The sequence below is a fragment of the Kogia breviceps genome, chromosome 8 (genome assembly GCF_026419965.1).
Source record: "Kogia breviceps isolate mKogBre1 chromosome 8, mKogBre1 haplotype 1, whole genome shotgun sequence".
NCBI classification, from domain to species: Eukaryota; Metazoa; Chordata; class Mammalia; order Artiodactyla; family Physeteridae; genus Kogia; species Kogia breviceps.
In genome coordinates, this window is record NC_081317.1 from 54,327,201 (window position 1) to 54,348,339 (window position 21,139).

The window sequence follows — 21,139 nt, forward strand, 5'->3', positions numbered from 1 at the left end:
AAGTAAGACATGGGATATTGTCCTTATGTTCCCGGAAGAACTGAGCTCTTGCATTTGAGTTTGGAAGACCACTAAAACGGATCTACTTTCTCATTGAACATCTTGAATATTGTTCTTGAATATTGTTCTCTTCTATCCTTTCCACTACCTAATATATATAATAATTTTTTCATTCAGTATCTACCACATGCACCGTACATACATTTTTATCTATTTAAGCCACACGACGATCCTATGATGTATGTATTTTCATCCCCTTTTTTCAGATAAGGAAACCGAAGGGCACAGAATTCACACAACTAGTAATGAGATAGCTGGGATTTGAACAGAGTCTGTGCTCTCAACTCCAGCACTACCTGTGCATAAAACCCTGCTCTGAGCTTCCACTGTCTGAACCACCTTTGAGTTCCAAAGATGCCCTCTCCTACCATTCTTTCTTCCTTTGCTGGGACCTCTCCCTCAGGGGGCCTCCCTGCTTGTCTGGAAAACTCCAATTTACCCTTCCAGTGTCAACTCAAATCCTGGTTTTTCTGATTCCCTTAAGTCTTGCCTGGGGGCTTGTGCTCCTATATACTTTCTGTATATCTGTATCTCACACTCTTGTCATGCTCCTATCAGTCTTCCTGCTAGACTGTGAACTCCCCAAGAACAAGAACTCCCCAAAGCCTAATACAATGCTTAATGCATGGCAGTGGTTTGGCAGATGTTTGTAGAATGAATGGATGAATGGATGGGTGGATGGATGAATGAATGAACGAGTGAATGAGTGAGTGAATGCCTGAAAAGGTGTATTTTAAAGGAAGGACATCCCTAGTATAAACAGTGTTTCTCAGTTCCACTGTCCACACATTTAGAGTAGTTTTCTTGGTCAATATCTTGTATAAACAGAAAGAAAATATTCTGTAGCACAAAAAGAGAAAATCCTACATATTGGGAAAAATTACAAGTGTTCTATGAGACAAATTTGTCGTGTTTTTGAAAAATATTGTAGTGAATTGCATGATGCTTTTTGTTCATTGTTCTTAAATTTTATTTATCTTGTAACTTAAATGAAACTTAAATGAAAGTTTAAAGAAAATCACCCGTAATCCTACTACCCCCAAACATTTAACTTTTGTGTGTTTTTCTCCTAATATTTCAGAAAGTTTTCTTAGTGAATAATCAGTTTTGCCCTGTTGGAGGGCTTTTATTTTTCCATTTTAAAGCCATTTATGCCTAGCAAAGAATAGACATCTATTAGTAAATTAGTAAATCAACCATTTTTCTAAGTTTCTTCATAGCTCTCATAATTAACATTCTACGGCTTCAAAATATTCCATCCTGTTGCTTTCAGTTTAGCCTTTACCCTTTAGTAGGACCTTTGTATTTTTTTCAATTTTCTGATATCATGGGTGTTTTATGAACATCTTTATGCAGAAACATCTCCTCTTTTAATTATTTTATTAGGATAAATTTCTTCAAGAAATATTGATGGATTGAAGATTATAAACATTTCGATGGCTATTGATGTAGTATATTCTTCCAAAAAGTCTTTCCCAAGAGTTTATACCAATTTACAAAGTCATTAGCAATATATTGAGTGTAACAGTTTCTTCATAGTCTTGCTAGCATTTTCTTCTTATTTATAGGATTCATACATACTCAAGGTAAAGGATTTTAAAAATACATATAAAGCATAAATATATATAAAGCATAATACAAACCAACATATAAGCATATATAAAACATAAATATAAACCAACACCACTCTTTTTTATTACTGAAGTTAGATTTTTATGTTTATCCTTCTTTTGAAATATAGAATCATACCATGAACATTTACCTGTATCATTATAAGTTTATGATTTTTAATAGCTACATAAAATTACATTGACTTATAGTTTGCTATTTAACTAGCTGCCTATTATTAGAGATTAAGTTATCCCTGATTTTTCACTACTCAAAATAACACTGAAATGATCACCTTTCTGAATAAAATTGCATCTGCATTTCAAATTATTCCTTGTACTTAATCCCTGACAATAGAATTGACTGGTCAAAAGTATTAAAAATGTCATATTTCCGCCAAAGAGTTTTTATCTATTTGTAGTGCTGTCAACCACAACTTCACCAGAATCGGATGCGTGTGTGTGTGTGTGTGTGTGTGATTGCTATTCTCTGTCTCCATTTAAAAAAAATAATTTGGTCATTTTCACCACAGATTTCTATACCTTTTCTCCATTTATCATCTCCTCCTGTCATCCTGTACAGATCCTCCAATTCACCTCTTTAGGGCTAAGAGTAACACTTTAGTCTCATCTAGGAAGGAAACCCCCCAAATTATTTCAAATCAAATTCAGAAATCACCTGCAGCAGCCATGTCTTTGATCTTGTTCAACCGTAGAATAAATTCTCTCTGCTCTCCCTAATTTGATTGGGAAATAGCTCAAGGTTTTTAAAGTTCACCTGACTTCCTTGTAAGTATGACTTCCTGCCTCGGCCAGGCCTGAGTCCTAGTGAACCTAACAGGACACTCGTCTCCAGCCACAGATTCCGAGAAGCTGATGCTCCGTCCTGTGCCTTCCTCAGCGTGCCTGACTGCGCCCCCTTCTACCCTGCTTCTCTCTCCCACAGGCTTCCACTGCCCTGGCTCCTGTACACCATCGTTCACAGGTTCCAACCCGTGGCTGTCAGCAGCAACGGCCTCTTCTGCGCCATCGTCCTCCTCTTCATCATGCTGCTCTTCGTCATCCTCTCCATCGCCCTCTGCAAATGGAGGATGAACAAAGTGCTGGGCTTCATCATGTTTGGCCTCTACTTTGGGTTCCTCGTGGTCAGCGTCCTCCTGGAAGACAGAATCCTCATGTGCCCTGTCTCCATCTAGCAGAAAAAGCCATATCTTGAGCCAACAAAATGGACTGTCCCTCCCCGCTCAGGGTTGTAGGCTCCTTGACCTCCGCTGGCACACAGCCCTGGGCGTTTCAAGTGTTCCTCCTTGGTGGCTTTGACAGAGGATGGATTCACGCTGGGCCCACTCATTTCTTGGGCTGCTCCCATCCTTGCCTCCTGCAGTGGCTCCATGCAAGAGACACAGAGATCCCAGCATTTGGGGCTTCTCTCCCTGCACTGCTGACAGGTACTCCTCGCTGGTCATTGTCATGATGCAAAGAATGACAGAGGTGATATATATACATATAAAATATATATATTATGTATAGATGCACATGCACACACCCCTGCCTGTTCCTGTATTATACCTCTCCTTCCACACCTATAGAGTAGTACATACCTGTATACAAATACAAAGAAAGAAAAATTATAAATATATATATATATATATAAATACAACTGCATCTTTTCAGGGATAGCTCTAGTATATTTCTAGTACCTATTTGAAGAGGGGCATCGACCTTCAGTCTGAGCTTTACCTCTTAAGTGCAAGAGGTGAGCTAAGAGAATCATTGCTGTGACCTTCAGCCTACCTTGGACATACTGGGATTCTGCCTGGTATGGTGGATATTTTAGGAAAATAGGTTGCACGAGGGAGGGCTGGCTGGAGAGGGCCTGTAGGGGCCCTGAAATGAGCCCTCCAAAATATTCCCACAAGCCAAACCGGGAAGACTGTCTCTCCACCCCAACGGGGGTACACTCTCTGAAACCGACAGGGTTATTGGGACATTCAGAGGTAAAACCCCGGCTGGGTGGATACTGGTTTGGGGCAAGGGGGAGGTGACCAGGGTTGGGTTTGGGGGGGTGGGGGTTATATATTGCCCCAGCATGCAAGTAGAAAATATGATTGCAAAGCAAATTAGTGCACTTCTAGGACAGCAAGACTATATAAACTGAACCTATACTGTTCCAATGCATGTCCCATTATCATCAAAAGAAGGGGGGCAAGTTTAGTTGTGATTTTCATTCAGACGTATTTTGATGCTGAGGGCATGAAAATGCCTGCCAAGAGAGCGTGGATATGTACTAAGAAATACCATCCAGTAGAGGCACTCAGCAGGACTTGCCCCCTAAGGAGGTGGTTCTTTAATGCATCTTCCAGTGTGGCCATAAAGGGCTTCAGTGGCTGAAGAAAGAAATCATTGTTCCTCCAACCAATAGAACTAGAATGACTCTGATCAATACTGCTTGCATTAAGGCAGCTTCAAGATGTTTGGAAAGGCGTTTGTTAACTAGGAAGGTTTCTGAGTCCTATGTCTAGTGGTGCCAGGACCAGGATTTGGTTCAAGCCCATGCACCACGGGTGTCTCTCCTGCCATCAGGACACCATCTGGGACTCTTTCTAGCTCACAGAGTACACTGCAGACTACACTCAACAGCTTCTTTACACTGGCTTCAAGCCAGTCACTTCAAGGATCTGATTTTCAGAGCATTCGAGGGACATCTTCATTTCATTCATTCAGTGCTCCCAAGTTCTGTTTGACATTTTGTATGATTTCTCAGGTCTATGTCAAAAGAAAATAAAACCAACAGAGAAGAAAGATTAGGTGGACTAACTTACTGAAAAACATGCCAAGTTTTTCATTTCCCCAAATCATGCTTCCTTATAATCAGTTGAAAAAGTAAATAGAGGATGGCGCATTATTCTGTAGCCATCCTGCATCTAAGTTGGCGCACACCATGGCTTCTCTCCAGTCTGTTGTGTCACTGATGCTGCTATGATTTTGCGGTGAGCACGTCCCTCCTAACACAGGGAGACAGGATGCAGAACTCACAACTGAATAAAGATAAAGATCAAGCTCAGCATTCCTTCCACAAAACCTCAGCCCACTCCACAGAGCATGGCAGTCACAGGCAGGTGCCCATCGTTGCTCTTCTGAGTGGAAGCCCAGTGGGAAAGCAAGAAGCCAAGATGGCCACCACCCAGGAGGCCAGCTTCCCAGCCTCTCCAACTTTGCAAAGTCGGGTGTTACAGTTGTGTGAGAGAGACCCACGTCTCCTTCATCAAGGGCAGGATTTTGTGTTGAAGCAAGAATTCGTATTCGTTCCTCTGAGAGCAACAGAAGGAGTAAGTGAACATTGAGTTAAAACTCTGATGGTTCTCCCTGCGCATGGCTTGAAGGGGAGCAGAGTTGTTTATTGCATGAATGTGTATGATGGACTGGTTTGTTGTGTGAAAGAAGGTTTGAGTAGGTGACTCTGACTCAATTGCAGATTGACTATATAAAACCAGAAAGGAGGAGGGAGGTCTAGTGCAACCCTGTTCTTATTGAAGCCCTTCCCCACACTCGCCCTGCCTCCTCGCTCCTTCCCGTTCATTCCCAGCTCACAGTGAAGATTCATGCAAGCAGCCACAGAGCATTTGACTTGCCTGGGAGCTCCCTTCCTAGGGAGTGTCGTCAGTCATGAAAAGTTGCATTTGAGAAGATGCTCTTTCTGAGCCCAGTTCCCACGTCAAGGGTGTAGAGTGTTGGCTCAGTGGCCAGTATGCAGGTCCCTCCCTGCCCCTGCTGGCCCTCTATAAGTTGTCTGTGAGGTTATGTGTTGGGCTTGCGTAAACCCAGAGAGAAGTGTATAGGATGCAACAGTGGATCTTTAAAAGCATTCAAATCATTAACATAATTATAAGAAAGAACTTTCCACAACATGGTTTTCTGAGTAGTTCATCTCTAGTGCCTGTGTAAATACATATATAAATATATATCTTCATACCAAATCTATATATACACACACAATACCATTAACATCATCACCCTCTGACCCAGTTACATCCAGGATTCAAAAGCAGGGAGCACCAAAGTTTGCCTTAGTGAAGGGAAAGGAAAAACATGCGCACCAACAACCAAAGGGAACATTTCCTCCTGATCTCATAAGGTTTGTTTCGTGCACAAGTACATACAAACATACACACATGAACCCTCCCTGTATATTAAATGGCCAGCCATATCCCTAATGGTGATGTAGAGGCAAAGAATGCACAGTACAAAAGTACAGGGGAAAAAAAATTTAGACTACAGATACTCTGTTTTTCTGGAACAGGGTAAAAATATCAAAAATTCAAGAGCCAACCTCTTACCGTTCAATCTAAAATAAATGAGCTGTACGCAAATGGTTCCCTTTACCTGCAGCAAACCAAGCAGGTCTTACTTGCTGTCACCTCCCCTTGTCACCCTAGGCAGCCTCAGGACGGGGGAACGACTTGGTTCATGCTGAGAATACCCAAATAGACCCTTCTCAGTTGCCTCTGGGAATGCCTACGCCGAGTTCAGCTGCCCTCTGAACCTGCCTAGACCCTCAAGAACTGAAGCTGGAGATGAGAAGGTTTGCATGCAGCTTCCCTGGCCTAAGCTGAGCCAGGCAGCGGCAGGTCAGGAAAACACAGTAACGTACACGGACTAAGGGGGAGGGTTGCTTATCAGTTTGGCTGATGCAGCAGAACTTCCTAAAGCCTTGCCCAGAAGATTATAAAAAGAGGCAAGGACTGTTTTATATTTGGGAAAAATGCTTTGTAAGGCTTCTCACAGGTGTCAGCTGACAGGGGCCATTATCATTTATTTTCTAGGGAAGATGTGAATCAGGTGTTTGGAGGCCTTTCAGCAAAACACAGCTGCTTTGCTGATGAGACATTTGATGATATTAATGTACATCACTGCTGGGCAGGGAGAGAGGTGGCAGGCTCCCCACCATTGCTCGTAGCTCTTAAACTCCTCTGTGACAAGGATGAGCTATCAAGGGAAGCCCTCCACCCAAGACGACCTTAACAGAAAGCTGACCAAGGAAGTGACAACAGATAGCTAGAGCTGCTGGCCAGATAGACAGCTGGAAAAGATGGGACTAATGTTAACTGCTCTGCTGAAATTGCTGGGTTGGAATATCTGACGTGGGTCTGAATCCAAGCATGTCAGAAAACTTCAATATGCTTTCTTCCCTACATCTACCAACAACGCACGTGCGTACACACACACACACACACACACGATTATGAGCATGCTGTGCTTCCTTGCACCTGGACAGATTGCTACTCCAATAATTAAGTGGCTAGTAATAATTAATTGGATTGTTACAGCTCTGTTCCAGAAGAAATAAAGGGAAACTGTTCTCAGGGTGATTTCTGGAAAAATCAGCTGTCTCCTGAAAGCTTGTTATAGAAGCTAATGCTCATTCTTGCTAAGCCAGATCTTACATAACCACCTGGCTTAATATTTTTTAAAGACTCATGCTCAACTCCTGTACCTCCCGCAGCAAGACTGTCTTCAATTAGTAGGTGAGGGCTTGTGAAGAGAAAGTTAGTGAAAAAATAAAGAATAAGGGAAAGGAAGAAAGGGGAAATTAACTTACTTTTACCAGGATTCCCAAGAAAGCAAATATCACATTGATATATATCCCTGTGTAGTTTTAAATAATTACAAATTTCAGGCTTTTTTACCCAATTACAAAAGCCTATATAAAGTACCAGATAAAAATATGTTCCCCTCTCAAGAAGACATTGGGAAGCAAGGTAAGGGCCTCCACTCCACTATCTATTTGAGGTTAGCTCCTTGCCTCTCTAGCTTTGTGGTTCGTTTTTAAATCTCACAGCTTCCTATTCATTGAAATATCTAGCAAACAAGAAAAGCAAGAAAGGCACACTCAGAGCCAGCTGAACTCCACTACTTATTGTGAGATTACGCTCTTTTTTTTCACTTTACTGGGAGCTTCGAAAAGGCACAGGCAGGACTTCCCTGGTGGTGCAGTGGTTAAGACTCTGCACTCCCAATGCAGGGGGCCTGGGTTCGAACCCTGGTCAGGGAATTAGATCCCACATGTATGCTGCAGCTAAAAGTTTACACGCCACAACTAAGGACCCTGCCTGCCCCAACCGAGACCTGGTACAACCAAATAAATATCTTTTTTTAAAAAAGGCATAGGCTGCAGCACAGAAATCACCAGGAGCCTTTAGGTGTCTGTAGAAAACACGGGTACACTCGTTTGTTATGGAAGTCACACGTGCTTTCCACCTAGATGCCCCCCCAGCGTGCTGACTGCCGCTTTCCCCACCTTCCTCATGCACAGGGCATCGGCCTCGCCCAGCACCACCTGATTTCCATCATGGTCTTTAGTGGCAGTTTTCTTTAAACAAAGTGAGAGAAAGCTACAAAGGGCCCAGGAATCCACAAGTCAGCCAGTTTTTTAGAGAGAAAAAGGAGCCTCTAATTATGACTGGATAGGCAACTGTTCAAATTAGCAAACAAATAGTGAAGACACTATGGAACACCAAATTATCTAAGCCAAAGCCCTTCCACTAAATGATTGGTTGGCAGCCTGGAAAACCTTAAAGAATTTTTTTTAAAAAACTGATAAAACCTAAGTGTGAAAGAGTGCCATGGAATTGGCATTGAATTTGCCAAAGGTTTAGTTCTGTTAAGAGCACTTGTTCAACCTATCACCCTGATCCAAAAGACAATCCCTTTGTAGGAAAGAAATCCTAGCATAGATGTTCCTGGTGTAACCCAGGTCTATCAGCTATTAACATTAACAACCATCCGTGTCAGAAAAGTCTTCCTCCAGATTCACCCCAGCCCCTCAAGGTGATGAATTCACCTATTTGTTTTGTTTCTGTTCGGCAGAAAAGAAGTTGCATCTGGGCACTCTTCACTGTTTACCCCTGACAGAGCTGGGAGTCACCACTATGTGACCCTTTATCTATTTGCATCAAACGTTATCTTCAAATTTTTATTTCTGAGTCTTTCTCTCTAACCATCAATAATTTTTAAGTTTTTCTTTACTAAGCCTTTTTAAACACTTTATGTTGCTCTGAAATCATGGAACCTTTTAACTACTCATGGCACAAGTATAAGGTCTGAATAGGGCAGAATGACAGCCTCAGACCGAGTGTTTACCCCCTGCTTCTGCACTCCTCTGTGCCCCTTACCTTTTAGAAAGTCACACTTCATTGCTAATTCACATTAATCTTGTGTTCCCTGTGACTTCCATATCTTTCTCCAAGACATGCAGGTGAAGCGAGTGCATTTCTCAGCTTGCCCGGTGCATTTGAATGGATGTTCTTACCTACCATGAGCCCCTCTCCCTTGGGCCTTACTGAGTCTCAGTTTGTTTCTTTCTAACCCCACTTCCAGTTTTCAAGTCTAGGCTGGGCCCAGTGCTTACGCCCCTTCCAGGTTCTCACCACCAGCCTCTCCACTTGTACTTGGCAAGTCTAATGAGCCTTTTCTCCATCTCCACATTAAGGTGAAGATAGAAAAATGCTAGCCCCGTGCCCCTAACGACTTATGTTTTGTGTAATTGACTACTTCTTGGGGGGTTGGGGGAGGGACTCCTTCCTTATTGATACTAAAATGCGAACAGAATTCACAACTACAAGAGAGTCACAGAAATGCCTTAAAAGCACCAGTAGGCCTCAACTCAACAAGTACTAACAGGCATTTATCCTCTGGTGAAAAGTCTGAACACTGATGTGGCATTGTCTTGAGGCCCTGGTGAGGTGAAGCTCACGGACTTCGTCTTTATGGTCATAATCCCACACTCAACAAGTACTCAGCATGGGGGAGACACCACTGGAGATCATTCAGGAACTCTGGACCTGCACTTACCTACACTGATTTACCAAAAAGAATCTATATTTTCACTCTAAATAGGAAATGGGGGAAATGCTTGGACCACCTCTCATCACCCAGTATTGCAGCTCATTTACTTCCTTGTGTGGTGGGTTGGCTGGGAATTGTAAGATTGTTGATTGGTGTCGTGGCCCAGGAAAATGGGGTACAGTTCACCAAAAGGCTGGAAATTTGCTCCTACATTCTTACTTATTGGGTTGCATATTCCTTTACGAAGGATCTGGAAGTAACTAAGTCCTTGGGACTGACAGTTCTCGAAAAGCACTCAACTAACCAAAAGAGAATACTAATTTTTTAAGTCATGTCATCAAAAAAAGAGAAAAAAAAACAAGGAATGAATGAATGACGTCTGAATCCCCAAATAAAATAATTTTAAGGATGAAATTACATGCAGGAATTAAGGGTAAAAAATTATTTGCCATTTAATTAAACAAATCTCCGAGTCTTCTCATCAGGCTAAAACTGAAGGACAATGGATGCCTTTTAGGTTTTTAAATTTTTTAATATTGCACTTTATAGTATCAATACTTCATAAGAGACAATTGTCTTAATTAAAGCCATAAAATACCAATAATACATATATTCAGGGCTTCTGAATATAGTCAGTCGATAAGCAGTCCATGAGTCATTCCTGTTTTGTATTGTTTGTTGTAAATTAGAGTTTATCTGTTCTGTTTTTTAAGGCATACAATTATTCTAGACAATCCTAATCTGATAAATTTTACCTGTGTACTTTAATAAAAGTGAAAATCAAAGAAATTGTTCATTTCACAAAAGCATTCTTCACTTTCAAAATAGCTTGTTAAATAGCAAGTTCCTTTAAATAGCAAGTTCTGATACTACAGTGAAAGTATTTCCTTTTTTAAGTTATAGATTTACTGTTTTTCAGGAATCCATTTGTTATGTAAAGCAATATAGAGAGTGAAATGGATAATTAGCATATATGTACCTGGAAAATTTAAGGTTTATTTGAGTTTTTATGTAAATATAGGATGGGTCTAAGAAGTTCCCTTATAAAAGTGGCAAATAGAGATATACAGTTTATCAATAATTTATTATGCCTAAATTATAAACCTTCCTTGGGAAGAAAGCATATAAAACAGGAGACTTCATAATGCATTGGGGTTTTTTTTCCTTTTCTGCTAAACTACATAATTTCTGGCCCAGTATCATAGACTGCTTACACACATGTACACACAGATGTCCCCACATCTAAAAACTTTGTTTCACTTCATCACAGTTTTTATATGATTTGAGTAAAACCTGAAAGAATGACTAAAAGGCACTTAATAGCCTAGAAATATCTACCACCTGGGTACCTAAATTATCTCTATAGAGTAAATATGTGTGTTAAATTGACCAAACCCATCAATTTTATGTTTAATTGGCCATTTACCCTAAAGAAAGATTGTCTGGATCCAGAGCCAGTGATGTTTCTGTTGGGGACTGTTTTGTGGTCTGAAGCATCTCTTCAAAGGGCAGAGACTCTCCATCTGGATGAGGGAACCTCTGTTGGGATATAATCCTGTTGAACCCTGAACACAAAGTTCACATTTGTGCCCTGCATCTAGCCTGGATGTTTTTCTTCTGCTCCAGTTGGAAAAAACTCCAGGAGCAACAGCTTCCATCTCCAAGCAATCTGCAGTCTCAAAAGTGCCATCAAAGAGTAGCAAAAACTACCTTCCTGGTTTAATGAAGTGGCTGCTAGCGCTAAAGGAAAGATAAATTATACTTTTGTTCTTTGCATAGTGTTAAAACAGAGACCATGTTGTCAACACTGACCCCAACATAGGCATTGTCCTAGAACTCGTAAACTGTCTTTTGGACGGGTTATCTTACAAATATCAGGATGCCATTTTTGTAAAGGATCTTTTTAGGGATAGATGTCATCTCATGCTTCCTCTGTTTGCCTCCATTTAAAAGAAGCATTTTAACCTCTGTACCCCTACAAGAATCCAGTTGATGCACTTCCAAGTTACTTTTGTCATTTCCCGTGTGTTTTGTTTATTGTGGTCAATTTTCGCTGGATGAGGAGATGTATGGAGATTTTGCGTCAGTTTATTCTCTGTGAATATGTCTGTACATAGATGGAAAGCTATATTTATTTGTACATAGTCTGTTTGGAGTAATGTGTTTCTGTCACACGGACTTCACTCTGATAAAGGGCGTTTCTTCACTGTGTTCATGTTACACTTTCCACACCTTTGTGCTTCTACTACTGGTAATCAACTCATAGAATATCTCACTTTATGTAACTAAGTCTCCTCGGTGTGAAAAGTAATAGTAATAAAATTATTGACTCAAAAGAAGTGTTGTTTTGCTCTTTCGCTGCCACCTCGGAGTCCCTGCCGCCATGGCCGAGGAAGGCACCGCTGCTGGAGGTGTAATGGACGTTAATCCTGCTCTGCAAGAGGTGCTGAAGACCCCGCCTTCATCCACGATGGCCTAGCATGTGGAATTCGGGAAGCTGCCAAAGCCCATCTTTGTGTGCTTGCATCCAACTGTGATGAGCCTATATATGTCAAGTTGGTGTTAGCCCTTTGTGCTGAGCACCAAATCAACCTGATTAAGGCTGATGAAAAGAAACTGGGGGAATGGGTAGGCCTCTGTAAAACTGATGGAGAGGGAAAACCCCCTAAAGTAGTTGGTTGCAGTTGCGTGGTGGTTAAGGACTATGGCAAAGAGTCTCAGGCCAAGAATGTCATGGAGGAGTACCTCAAATGCAAGAAATGATCAAATTAGAAAACTGGGCTCTTGTTCTTAAAACAAAAAAAAAGTGTTTTGGTTTTGGAATCATCCTTGCCTTCAGCTAATCGGGGCCCTCAGGATCTCAAGAAATTGACACACAGTTGTGGAAGTTTCACTGCAAGGACTCAAAGGAACGGAGGGCAAGAAGTAGTTACTGTTAATTATAACCATTTACGGGGTGCTTACTAATGTCATTTGAGCTTTCCAATGTCTGAGGGAACCTTGCGCACTGAAAGGACTACTCTAACAATTTGCTTTTAATTAGTTAAATATATTGAAAGTTGTAAATTCAAAAGCCTAGTGTGCTCTAAGCCTTTAAATTCAATTTCGAAGTCTTGTATAAACCTATTACTTTCCGATAAAAATAAGAATTCAGAGTCAGTTTTTTCCTTGATTACACTCAATTAACTGATGACTTTAAAAGATTAAATTCTAACGAACCCAATTTACGAATTGAATTCCCTCAGGAACTTTTAAAATTTTACTCATTTCACATACCCGATTCTCTCAAACACTCCAAAACCCTGACAGACTTACAAACCTAAAAAACAAAATCTTCCTATGCACTTAAGCAATTCCTATTAATCTAATATATCAAACTTAAATAAAATATAATAAACCAGGCTATCCGAAACATTTAAATGCTATTTATAATCTTAATAAAAGTCTACTACACCTTTTAAATCAATACTGTGAGTCTAATATAACAACATATTTCAAATTATAATCAGCTTATCTAGTATGCCAGATTTATTTCAGACACCTTGAAATACAAATACACACAAAATATCCCAAGGATTATAAAACTTCTTCCTAAATCATACCAAAGTATTAATAGTATGAATTTGCTTTACTTTATTATCTGTATTTCTATAATGTCTTCCCAGGCTTTGAAAAGTCACCTCACTATGGAGCACCTCATTCTACTAATCTCTTTATTCCTTGATTGGATTCTTCATTCTGTTCATAATTTTTCTTTCTGTTCTGACCACAATTCCCAACATTTTATTAACAGCTCTGTGTCTACACTAATGCTAAATGCTTTGCATGCATCATTGCATTGAATCCTCACAACAACTCACTGAGTCGGTTACCATTATCATTCCCATTTTACAGACAGAAATATAAGACCGCAAGTGGTTAAGTAACATTCCAAGGTCACACATTAAATGTCAGAATTTTAAATTGAACTCTGTTATCCAAATTTCAACTCTTAGTCGTTAACTTTTTACCTCCCCCGCCATTAGCTACATAATTACCCCAAGTTCCAGGGTTACAGTTATGGAGCACACAGACCATTAGACAAGATGAGGACCCCAAAGTCAACCAAGTGCTTGGATTCTTTTGTTGGTTTTCCTAACCATACGCTTCTCAAGAAAAGGTATATGCACACTAGCTGCATTTGATTGAGTGACCTCGGTGCCTCCATCACAGGATTTCTCAACCTTGGCACCATGGACATTTTGGGCCGGAAAATTGTTGGTGGGTGCTGTCCTGTGCATTGCAGAATGTTTAGTAGTATCACTGGCTTTTACCCATTAGGCACAAATTTCAACAAACAAAAAAAAGTCTCCAGACATGGCCAAATTACCCTAGGGGTAGGCTAGGGTGGGGCAAAATTGCCTCAGGTTGAGAACGACTACTGTTCTATCAAATAGAATTTAGTCCACTGCCTCAAGATGGCTGGAATTCAGCCAATGGCTGCCCTTTCGGTCTTCTCTCTTTCCTTCTCTCTCTCTCTCTCTCTCTCTCTCTCTCTCTCTCTCTCTCTCTCTCACACACACACACACACGCACACACGCACACACACACCACCTCCCATGCTTCACCCCCACCTAAATGCAATAGTGCAGAGGTAAAACTTCAAGCAGGAATAACCTGTTTGGCATTATTCCTCAAATGGTCTCTGTGTGAACAGCAGACTGTTGAAGCTTAGGCTGTGGGACTCTTTTGGCCCATTCCACACAAATGGGCAGTTTACCAAATACAGTTTGGGTTTTAGAGGTCCTCCTCTCTTGAGTCTCTGGGTCTCTCCCTAAGCAAAGCTTTGCTGACCTCTGAAGGAATTTCTGCAAGCCACAACCATGGAAACAGCACATCCCCAAAGCTATGCTCCAAAGTGACCTCTTTAATGAACGTCCATTGGTATTGTCCTGATAGCTATATTTCTCCCGGAGGAAGATTTAAGGTCTTTTCTCTGTCAGCACAGCTGATGGGCACATGACCAAGTTTAAGAAAAATTTGAAATCCACACACCTCTCATTTCCCTTCCTTCCAAAATGAATCTCACTTCTCAGATATGAGGATTAGCAACTGCTTTATGTTTAGGGAAAAGGAACAAGGCATTTTGACACTGTGTTCAACCCAGTGATATTTTAAAACTCTGGGGTGTGCCCTTGATGGTATTTTTGATCTATGTTTGAAAATGTAAATATTTTGATCAGAATTATATGAACGCTGATTTCATTAATGCTGATTTCAGGCAATATTCATTAGGTTGATTAAAACCCTTGATCAGTTATCTACAGAGAACAATTTCTTTTTTTTTAAAATTTTTTGAATTTTATTTAATTTATTTTTTTATACAGCAGGTTCTTATTAGCCATCAATTTTATACACATCGGTGTATACATGTCAATCCCAATCGCCCAATTCATCACACCACCCCCCCACACTGCAGCTTTCCCCGCCTTGGTGTCCATACGTTTGTATAGAGAACAATTTCTGACTTATCCTTTCTATTTTATTGAAATTTTCCAGGAGACATTGCTTTCTGTATAAATTTTCAGATAGGAACTCAGTTCATCAATTAAGTTTAGTTTTTATATCCATATTAAAAATTTTACCAACCATAGGTGCTGTTGGGAATCTTCCCCATTATTTCTACTGAACCCAGTTTTTATTGGTACAGTTTTACTGATCAAAAAGATTTGAGTTTTCCATCCATTTTTTCATCCACAACTCTATAACAGATTGCACTCTTTGGAGGTTATGTTGCTAAAGAAAAAGCCATAACATGCCCTGGAATTGCTGTATTTTTCCAGAATGTCTTTCTCTTTTTCAGAGGACGGTTTTTTGGGGTTATCTTGGGGGGGCGGGTAGGCAGGGTTGTTTGGGGGTTTGAGGGGTTTGGGGGTATTTTTTGCTGGCCGTGGGGCTTGAAGAATCTTAGTTCCCCAACCAGAGATTGAACCACACATGCCCTCGGCAGTGAAAGTGCCAAGTCCTGAGCACTGGACAGCCAGGGAATTCCCCAGAGGACTGGTTTGTAAGTTTGGCCACAGTGAAGGTTTATGGCAGTGAAAACACCGGATTTCCTACAGCACGGCAACCCTGCTTGGGTTTGGTCTTGGTTTGGGGTTTTTTTTACTACTCATTCTCAATCTTTTGTAATACCATTTTCTAAACTTATTTTTGAGTGTAGCCTCAGCTTAAAGCTTTGTAATACTAAAATCATTTGCGCTCCCTTATTTAAACAACAATCTATTGTAGTATGCATTTGATTAACTTATAAAATGTTAAAGGAAAATATTTCAAATAAGCAATTTTTATTGTTTTATCACAGTATAATTTGTAAAAATAAAAGTAAATTACAAAAGAAAAAAAAATTCCCCTCACAAACATTTAAGTTAGCAATTGGCTTACAAACATCTGTATAATTAATGTTTCCAAAAAGAAAAAGAAACTACTCCCGAGTTTTCACAGATCCCAAGATACTGGGGTCCATCCAAATGCATTGACAATTACACACAGAAGTCCTGATAGAAAGTGTGCTGTGATCAGAATCCAGAGCTGTTGGAAAGACTGACCTTGGTCCACCTCTTCCTGTGCAGCTGTGTGCAAGTTACTCAATGACTCTGCACACCACCAGCTCCTTGTCTATGGAATGCTACAACTGCATTACTCCCCAGCATACACCACTCCCGCCATAAGTTATTGGAAAAAGTGAGTCATTATGCCATAACGTGCCTGGCTTATGGTGGGCTTTTAGTATATGTTAGCTCCCTTCTGCCCACCTCCTGTGATCTTGAACAAGTTATATAACCTCCCTAAGATTCAGAAAATATTTTAAATTGGTCCCTCATTGAGATGTCAGTATATTTTCTAAGCTTAAAGATCATAGGAATCCTGTTTGTCTCAGCGTGCTAAAACTACACACATCGCACCTCTTCCTGGGATGCCACTGACCCCAGTCCCCCACCTACCCTCATCCAAGAATGCACCAGGTGACCCTGGGATCTAAAAGCCTAGCCTGGTTAGAAACAGCATACAAAGACAGAATCCATTTCAATCTAGGTGTCAGGCTCATCCAGGACATGAAAAGTTTTGAGGTGCACCCAGGATTCCCACAATTTTGGGAGGCTTTGGTGATATACCTACAAATAACACACTGAAATACTAAACTTTTCCTGGTCAATCTTGCCTCTAGGGGCCAGCTCATACATTAAATACATTCTGTATATTTCTGCAGGGATAGACCTAAAACATTGCCAAACCAGTACTGTCAACACTTGGTAAATTATACCACTCATGCTGCCTCACCCACAGCAGATATCAATAATCAGTCACAGAACCATTCCCCACTACACTTTCTCAGCTGAGCTTTATTGGCAGCCACTACCAATCAGTCCCAGTGATGTGCAAGAGAAAATCGAAATGCCGTGTTTTACCCTAATCTATAAATGAGGAAATGAAGACTAACTCAGCAGTGTTACTTTCCTGAGGTCACACTACTAAGCTGTAGAACTGGATATTAGGGTCTGGTTTTTGTTTTGTGTATAGTCTTTGCTGCAATAACCAAAAAGCATCTGCGGTGTTTTCGCGTGTTGCCATGGGTGTTTTATATACCCAACCATGACGCACAGCATTGCAGGGTGGAGGGTTTGCTACTCACAAGCCAGAGTAGCTAGAGAACTATGATCAGAAGACATCTAGTTTAAAAGGCTTAAGTTAGGTCATTAGCTAGGTTATAGCCAGACAGTGAGTAATAGCAACTTCTAACTAATGAGGCTTGTGTAGGAAGAAAAGAAAGGCTTTTGCTGCTGGGATTTAAAAATGGAATTTCCAGTAAATAATAACAATCACCTCAGGGACAAAAAAGTAAAGTTATGCCCAAATTCGATCACAAAGCTGTTGGAAAGTACGCACACAGCTCTGACTGCTGCCAGCAGCTAATGACCCATGTCCTTGAAATGGAATCAGGTCAGGGGAGGTTGTAAACATTCTAGCTTTCCTGTCTCCTCTCAGGAGCTCACTCAAATGCACAAGCCATCCCCATAGCAGTTCCTCTGAACTTCAGGGGAAAAGGAAAAGTGTTTTCCACAAGGAGAGTAATGCTATTCATTCCCATTGGCCTGATTCAGGGATGGCCCTTAGGAGAGTCTGGGAAGTAAAGGGAAGGCCCTGTCCCCAACATCCTCAAATTCCCCCTCCATCCCCAGACTATTGCCTAGAATTTCATCTTAGTGCCTTGTCTCTCCAGCTCAGGGATTCTCAACAAAGAGGTGGCACCCAAAGTGCATATCAGAAATACCCAGGGGCTTTTTAAAACCCAACCCCACCTCCGGCTACCCTCTCCAACCTGGCCAACGTGTACGCTCCCAGGCGAGAGCCATAATGAGCTCTACATAAGCTGCAGCAGTGCTGGGTGGAAAAAAGATTGAGAATCCTGCTTCGCCTAAGACCCTGATCCCTGTAGAAATTGTAACTGGCTCTAGGAAGAGTCCATGCCTGGAAGTTTCTACAAATGACCTTATATTTATTCATGCGTTCAGTCATGGGTTGTCAGGACCTGCAATGTGCCAGCTACAGGCGTTAGCACTGGGGGCCTGGAGGAGACCAAGTTCCAGCCCCTCTTCTTAAAGACTTTGTAGTCTGCAGAAGAAGATAAACACGTGACCAGTCAGGACTTGTACTAGAATAAGCAGCCTAGAGGGTGGTTAAGAAGCCAGACTGCCTTGGTTTGAATCTCAGCTCTGCCAGTTACCAGCTCAGTGACCTAAACCTCTGTGTGCCTCACTTGTTCCATCTATGACCTCATGAGAATTGTTTTATGTGGGTTAAATCAGCTAATTTTGTTTTTTGGAACACCCCTAGAACAGTGCCTATCTTATAGTAAGCAATATGCCCCACTTGATCAATCAGTGCTATAAATAAGTGTCTTGATGTCAGTTGAGCCCACAGGACAGTGTTTTAAGTCCATCTGAGGGTTCAGGGAAATCTTTGGAGAAAACATGACTCCTGACTGCAGGTGGGGGATGAGAAGTCTGATGAGGAAACCCTTATACTGCGGACTGACCTCCCCCCAACAAAGGAAGTCCAGGTGCCCCCAGGACTGCCCGGAGCCCACTTTAGCATCCTGGGTAATGAGTGTTTTCTGAAATGCGCTGTTCTGTCCCAGGTCTTGGATCTAAGATGTATCACATCTTTTGTCCTTTCCTCAAGGACAGAGAGCTCACTGGAGGACTTTTGGTCACGGGCAGGAGTGGGTTACAGCATGAGAGTCCTTAACTGCATGGACCCCTGCTACCAACGCAGGGTGACACCCCCCCGCCCCAGGAGGGTCAGAGAGAAGTTCAGCCTCTGTGAGCCCTAGGAGAGAGGGTTCTCAGGAATCACTGATGATAGGACAGGTGCTGCTTGTTTCACATAATAGGACAGGTGCTGCTTGTTTCACAGAAAGAAGATAAATTGAAGCCCACGCATGCGAGTCACGGCCTAGGAAAGAGCCAGTATGCTTGAGCGCGGGCAAGAAAGAGAGTGTCAGAGAAAACTGGGGAAAATAGGGGCTTCTGGATAAGAGGCAGGCCTAAGCCAAAGGGTGTTTCTCGAGAGAAGGGGAAATATTCTTGTTCTAAAGCTAACGCGAAATCTAAAGATTCTGACCTATGCTAGAAAGTAGTTAAGTGGGACTCTTGCTTGCATTCTCTTCCTATTTCTATCGGAGACCGGGGAAGGGCTCTCGAGCCGCCGAAAGAGACCGGGCTCCACTCTAGTTCCTTTTCCTTTTCTGTTGGAGGGGGAGCAGGGGGGTCACGATCTCCCTGTCAACTGCTTTGACGTCTGGTAGAAACGAATCCAATGACGAGAGACTGACTCATTCTTTCTGAGAATGAAGCATGGTGGGAGCGGGTGGGAGCGGGGGCGGGGGGAAGACAAGAAAGCAAGAGAGAGAATTTCAGATCCAAGCCGGTGAGCAGGGCAGTGGCCCGGCTTCCCAGCCTCCCGCCCTAGCTGAGCACCGCCGGGCGCCAGGCCGTTGGGAGAGGAGCGCCGCCTCCAAGCGTCGCAAAGAGCTCGTGGGGTCCAGCGAGCACCACTGCTGCTGCCAGGCTTCCTTCCTGGCCACCGGGTGCCAGGGCCATGGGGGGAACATTGAGAAGATCTTTTTCTAGATGAGACCCCCAAAAAGAAGGGCGGGTGGGAAGAGACGGAGGGAACAGAGGTGCTAGGCTGACTACCGCCTCCCATGATAGCAATAAGCAAAGCAAGCGGGAAGTTCTGGGTGCTGCTGCCCTCTACAGGCCAAACGGTAGACTGAAGGTGACCCCACCAAAGTGTCCTGAAGATGGGCCGTACATTGTATAGTATACAGTATCTCACTTCCCAACCAAGAAGTCTGGGAGTGACAAAAGAGAGAAGCAGAGGCCGGGGAGGCCCCGGGGCCCAGCTGCAGCCATAGTATCGCCAGAAAGAGCAGATGCCTAGCTGCCTTAGGGCAAACCTGATGGCCTATGGGTTTGCTCACCCAGAAGCAGGCTGTACTGTTGCCCCGCAGAGGGATTTTTAAACGTGTACAAGTAGTTTGGGGTTGTCCTGGGACTCTGGAGCACCCCTGATATTTAATGGGCAAGGCTCAGCAATGCTAAATGTCCTTCAAGGTGAGGGGAATTCCTAAACAGAAAATCTTTCCAATCAAAATGCCACATGCTCTCCCCCTGGAAAAAATGCTGATAAGACCTTGCTCTCGCTGGGTCCACCCCCTCCCCTACCGCCATTCCCCAGGTCACTGTTTCTCAAACACAGGGAATCTGGGACTCCTACATATATGTTCAGTGACCTCTACAGAATCCAGTTTAAGAAATGCTACATCTAAATGAAATGTTACCAGTTCTGGAAATCGTTTGGCGATCATGTGATCGTAAATACACATGCAAACGCAGGCACTAAAATCGCATGCTGCTGTTGGTTTTCAGATGGTCATCAGTGATCCTGAATAGGTGTTTATTCTTTTTATTTTGAGAGTGAATCAATTGTTACAAGGTTATAAAGAACGCTCATACCCTCAAGAATGTGCCTGTGGACCTCCTTGGTATAAACCAAGGATACCCATGGTTTAATCTTTGTCGATCAGGGTGTTCTGGCTTCCACAATTCAAGGGCAGCTGCATTAAGGCAGCAGGGGCAGCACCTGGAAACGTAAAATCACGTTCTCAGAACTGGTGTTGAGACCCAGCAAGCTGTGTTCTAGCAAGTTCTCCAGGTGATTCTGATCCTCACTGAAATTTGAGAACCACCAAGCTATAAAGCATAGTCAATCATTTGAAATGTAGGTGTCTTATTTACCTGTGACTTCTCACAGAGAAGTGAGATATGTGTGTGCAGAAGAAACCAGGCCCATAAGACTCAGAAACCCGTGTTATTCTAAATTCCACTGAATCATTGTCAGCAGTGTCTAAAAAACTTTCTGTGATGATGAAAATGTCCTTTATCAGTAGCCACTAGCCACATGTGGCTAGTGAGCATTTGAAATGTGGGTGGTGCAGCTGAGAAGTAATCTTTTATTTCTTCCATTTAAATGTCAGTAGCCACATGTGGTTAGTGGCTAACCTGTTGCACAGGGGACAATCG

At 42.2% G+C, this 21,139-nt stretch overlaps 1 protein-coding gene and 1 pseudogene across 4 annotated transcripts in view; both read left to right on the plus strand.

The window, feature by feature from the left end:
- SLC24A2 (solute carrier family 24 member 2) overlaps positions 1-11,851 on the plus strand; it is a 252,875-nt gene extending 241,024 nt beyond the window's left edge. For all 4 annotated transcript variants that reach the window (XM_067041427.1, XM_067041429.1, XM_059071138.2 and 1 more), the window contains one exon: positions 2,614-11,851. In XM_067041427.1, the coding sequence (XP_066897528.1) occupies positions 2,614-2,863 (250 nt within the window). In that variant the 3' untranslated portion in view covers positions 2,864-11,851. The remainder of the gene's footprint in view (positions 1-2,613) is intronic.
- A 44-nt stretch (positions 11,852-11,895) lies between these two features.
- On the plus strand, positions 11,896-12,585 carry LOC131760967 (small ribosomal subunit protein eS12-like; annotated as a pseudogene).
- The last annotated feature ends 8,554 nt before the right edge of the window (positions 12,586-21,139 follow it).